The sequence below is a fragment of the Zophobas morio genome, unplaced genomic scaffold (genome assembly GCF_036711695.1).
Source record: "Zophobas morio isolate AGI-343-1 ecotype UQ-CSIRO unplaced genomic scaffold, CSIRO_AGI_Zmor_V1 ptg000041l, whole genome shotgun sequence".
In the NCBI taxonomy this organism is placed as follows: domain Eukaryota; kingdom Metazoa; phylum Arthropoda; class Insecta; order Coleoptera; family Tenebrionidae; genus Zophobas; species Zophobas morio.
In genome coordinates this window covers 4,934,458-4,939,320 of record NW_026972146.1, presented here as the reverse complement: position 1 = coordinate 4,939,320, position 4,863 = coordinate 4,934,458, and the positions used below count along the sequence as shown (strand labels likewise).

Here is a 4,863-nt window from a genome sequence, read left to right as displayed (position 1 = left end):
ACAAGTGACAAGTGACAAGTGACAGTTGTGGTTGTGCCTCAAGTGACGTCACCGATTCTAAATAATCTAAAATTTAAAATATTAATTATATTCTGCGAATTATAATAAAGTATTGTACGCTCACTTGAGCGAAGATAACGATTTTTAGTAATTATAGCAATAAATCATGGGGATTTATACGATTTCGGTTCCGACAAGTGACATAACCTAATTCTCCCTGGATGGAGACAGAAATGATAACAAAATGGTATTTGCACAATTATTTGACGTTGGAATAGTTTAAATCGTGTTCTCCACGTAGCAAATAATGTGAAAATGTCAGCTTTATCGTGGAAGGAATTATTTCCTACAAAACTCAGTTTTGTCATTTTTGTGGCATATATTTTGTTGTTTGTAGGACAAGGTACGCCCACTTCTATTTACTTATCGTAATTAGGTATTAACGAGTTATTTTTAGGTATTTTAGTGACGGCGTCACAAAAGTCTGATAACCAGTATGACTATAATATAGTTACGGTAGTTCTGCTAACTGAGGTACTCAAATTGGGGCTGTCGTCAGTACTTTACTGCAAGGAGTAAGTGTTTTTTGTGTAAAGTAACGATTTAATGAAAGGATTGCAGCAACTCGCCACAATCTCTAGTCCAAAATGTAATCGATAATAAGAAAATCTTAGCCCTTTATTTTGTACCTGCTCTTCTTTATTGCTTCTATAACAATCTCTCGTTTATTAACTTATCAGTATTTGACCCCACAACGTACTATCTACTACTTCAGTTGAGAGTAGTAGTAACTGGAATATTATTCCAAGTGAGTAACCAATCTAGCAAGAAACAGATGTAATCATGTAATTCTAGGTGATATTTAGTAAAACTTTAAGCCGCAAACAATGGCTATCGCTCGTCATTTTAACGTTTGGATGCATGTTGAAGCAAATCAACTTCACTGAAGCCTCCCACGACCAAAAAACCCCCTCTTTGGACATCGGCCTCAACGGTATTTTTATCCTGATCCAAATTTTCTGCTCGTGTCTAGCGGGCGTTTACAACGAGTATCTTTTAAAAAAGCAAGGCGCCGATGTAAACATATTTATCCAGAATATTTTCATGTACTTAGATTCTATAGTCTGTAACGTTGTTCTCCTAGTGATCAGAGGAAATCTAGAGACGGCTTTCACCTACTCTAGCCTGTCTAAAGTTTTCCACTACAAAGTCTTACTTGTCATGTTTAACAATGCGGCGATCGGGATCGTCACTAGTTTTTTTTTGAAAACTCTAAACTCTATTTTGAAAACTTTTGCTAGTGCCTTGGAACTAATCCTCACGGCTGTGTTAAGTTACTTATTTTTTAGTATTCCTATTTACTTGAATACGGTTCTCGCTATCGGTACGGTTATGTTTGCGGTGTATTTGTATTCCCAGAATCCGGTGTCGAATCCGTCTAAGGTTAGACAGAGCGAACAAGTAGCGTTAGTAAAGGCGGAGGAAGTTTGATTAGGATTTAGATAATGTGTAGTGTGATACATTAGTGGTAGTTGGTGTGAGAGAGTGTGATTTATTTCGATGCAAAGCATTTTATGAGTAGTGTGAATTGTTGGTTGCATAATCAAATTAGATCAAATTATATCGTGTTATGTCAAAAAGTTTTATAATAAATTACGTATATTATCCTGAGTTTTATTTTCATTTTAGAAAGCCCTGAATTGTATTTCACGATTTCTTATTTTCCAGTTTAACCATTGCTCAATTTTTTTCATTCTTCAAATTTTCGATTTTTCGACTTGTGGACTCTTCGATTTCTCGATTTTTCTGTTATTCAATTCTTGAATTTTTCGTTTTTTCAGGATTATGGTTTTTGAATTTTCGAATGTATTCAATTTTGCGACTTTCGGTTCTTTGATTTTGATTTTTTTTTTAATTTTTGGAATTTTTCAGTTTTTCGATTCTTCAGTTCTTCAATTTTTAATTTTTCGATGTCTCAATTTTAGGTTTCTACAATTTTTCCACATTAACCTTTCAAGTTTTTAATTTTAGAGATCTCGATTCCTGGTTATTTATTTTCCGATTTTCAAAATTTTAAATTTTCCGATTTTTCAATTTTTTGGTTTTTCAGTTTCTAAATAGCTCGATCTATAGAGATTTCCATGTTCGATTGTTTAGTTTCTCGTATTTTTCGATTTTGGACTGTTTCAATTTTTTGATGTTTCGACTCTTCGAATTTTTCCATTTCCCAATTTTACGACATTTCAGATTCAATTTTTCGATTCATTTTTTCGAATTTGCCATTTTTTGACATCTTAGGTTTTCGATTTTAAAATTTTTTCAATTTTTCAAGTTTCCAATTTCTCAAGTTTTCAATATTTCAATTTTGGAAGTTTTATGTTTTTGGAATTTTTCAATTTTCCGATGTTTCGATGGCTACAAAAGATCCAAGAAACTCTAGAAATCCAATAATTCAAAAAATCGAAAATATCCAAAAAACCGAAAAATTTAAAAAATCCAAAAAATCTAAAAATTCAAGAAAATTAAGAACTTAAAAAATTCTATAATCTAAAAAACGAAAATATCCCAAAAATCAAAAAAATTGAAAAAAAAAAATAAAATTTTTCCAAATGATTAAAAAAAATCCAAAAATTAAAAAAAACCCTAAGAATTCTAAAAAAAAATCTAAACAACCCAGAAAACCTCAAAAAACGAAGAAATCCAAAAAACCCAAGAAACTCAAATAATAAAAAAAACATCGGAAATATGTACCTAAAAAGTTTAAAAAGTCCAAGAAACTCCCAAAAAATTAAAAAAATGGAATAATTCCAAAAAAAACAAGATATCAAATGATCCAAAAAAACAAAGAAACTCAAGAAATTTAGTAATTCAAACAATCCAAAAATCGAATAAGATATCCAAAAAATTCAAAATCCAAGAAACCCAAGAAAATAAAAAAATCTCAAGAACTCCAAGAATTCCAAACATCCAAAAAATTTAAAATATCCCAAAAATCCAAAAAAGTAGAAAATAAAAAACCAATAAATAAAAATGATCCAAGTCAAAAAAAAACAAAAACCCTAAGTCTAAACAATCTATACAACCCAAACAACCCCCCCAAAAAAAAACGAAGACATCCAAAAAGCCAAAAAATTAAAGAAATCCAATAATAAAAAAAATCGAAAATCTCCAAAAAATTTAAAAAATCTGAAAATAAAAAATCTCAGGAACTCCAATAATTCCAAAAATCCAAAAAGTCAAAAATATCCGAAAATTAAAAAAAAAGGAATAAATCCAAAAAAAAAACAAGAAAACCAAATTATCCAAAAAAATCCAAAAAACCAAAAATCGAATACATATATCAAAAAAAAAAAATTTAAAAATCCAAGAAATTCAAAAATTTCAATAATTCCAAAAAACCAAAAACTGAAAATATCCCAAAAATCCAAAAAAGAAAAAGAAAAATTATCCAAATTATTAAGAATTAAGAATTCTAAAAAATCTAAACAACCCAGAAAACCTCAAAAAACTAAGAAATCCAAAAAACCAAAGAAACTCAAATAATAAAAAAAAAATCGGAATATCTAAAAACTTTAAAAAGTCCAAGAAACTCCAAAACATCCAAAAATTTGAAAATATCCCAAAAATAAAAAAAATGGAATAAATCCAAAAAACAAGAAATGCAAATAATCCGAAAAAAGAAGAAATCCAAATAATCCAAAAAAACAAAAAGAAATTCAATAATTCAAAAAATTCAAAAATCAAATACATATACCCAAAAAAATTAAAAAGCCAAGACACTCAAAAATTTCAATAATCCCAAAAAATCAAAAAAACAGAAAATATCCCAGAAATCCAAAAAATTAGAAAATAAAAAACCAAAAAATAAGAATTATCCAAATGGTTTAAAAAAAATCCAAAAAAAAAAACATAGAAATCTAAAAAATCTAAGCAACCCAGAAAACCCCTAAAAACAGAGATCCAAAACACCCAATAAACTCAAGAAATCCAATAAAAGAAAAGGAAAATTTCCAAAAAATTTAAAAAATCTGAAAAATCCAAGAAACCCAAGAAAATCTAGAAATCTCAGGAAGTCCAAGAATTCCAAACATCCAAAAATCGAAAATATCTAAACAATAAAAAAAATGGAATGAATCCAAAAAAACAAGAAATCAAAATAATCCGCCAAATTATCCAAAAAAATACAAAAAACCAAAGAAATTCAAGAAATTCAATAATTCTAAAAATCCAAAAATCGAATTTATCAAAAATAAAAAATCTAAAATTCCAAGAAATTAAAAAATTTCAATAATCCCAAAAAACCAAAAACATCCCAAAAAAAAAGAAAAATAAAAATTATCCAAATAATTAAAAAAATCCAAAAATTAAAAAAAAACAAAAACCCAAACTTTCTAAAATATCTAAACAACCCAGAAAATCTCAAAAAGGAAATCCAAAAAACCTTAGAAATTCAAATAATAAAAAAAATTGGAAACATACCAAAAATCAAAAAAATGGAATAATTACAAAACAACAAGATATCCAAATAATCCAAACAAATCCAAAAAAAACAAAGAAACTCAAGAAATTTAGTAATTCAAAAAATTCAAAAATCGAATATTTTCCAAATAATTAAAAATCCAAGAAACCGAAGAAAATAAAAAAGTCTCAAGAACTCCAAGAATTCCAAACATCAAAAAAATCGAAAATATCCCAAAAATTAAAAAAAAAATGTAATAAATTAAAAAAAACCCAAAAACCAAAGAAACTCAAGCAATTCAATAAATCAAAAAAGCGAATATATGAAAAAAAATAAAAATCTAAATATCCAAGCAACTCAAGTACATACTTCAATATTTCCAAAAAACAAAAAATCGAAAATAT

General features: G+C 27.6%; 1 protein-coding gene across 1 annotated transcript; it reads left to right on the top strand.

Annotated features, from left to right (window-relative positions):
* The first annotated feature begins 41 nt into the window (after positions 1–41).
* On the top strand, positions 42–1,671 carry LOC135140921 (UDP-galactose transporter senju). The gene is made up of 4 exons (XM_064071663.1): positions 42–403; positions 458–575; positions 622–808; positions 856–1,671. Exons 1-4 carry the CDS (start codon positions 316–318, stop codon positions 1,489–1,491), a joined length of 1,029 nt encoding a protein of 342 aa, XP_063927733.1. The 5' UTR covers positions 42–315; the 3' UTR covers positions 1,492–1,671.
* The last annotated feature ends 3,192 nt before the right edge of the window (positions 1,672–4,863 follow it).

Excerpts from the sequence above, each read along its gene's own strand:
- LOC135140921 (XM_064071663.1), top strand. The coding sequence starts at position 316 with ATGTCAGCTTTATCGTGGAAGGAATTATTTCCTACAAAACTCAGTTTT. Across the intron at positions 404-457 it reads TTTGTTGTTTGTAGGACAAG|GTATTTTAGTGACGGCGTCA; the intron begins GTACGCCCACTT and ends AGTTATTTTTAG. Across the intron at positions 809-855 it reads TAACTGGAATATTATTCCAA|GTGATATTTAGTAAAACTTT; the intron begins GTGAGTAACCAA and ends ATGTAATTCTAG.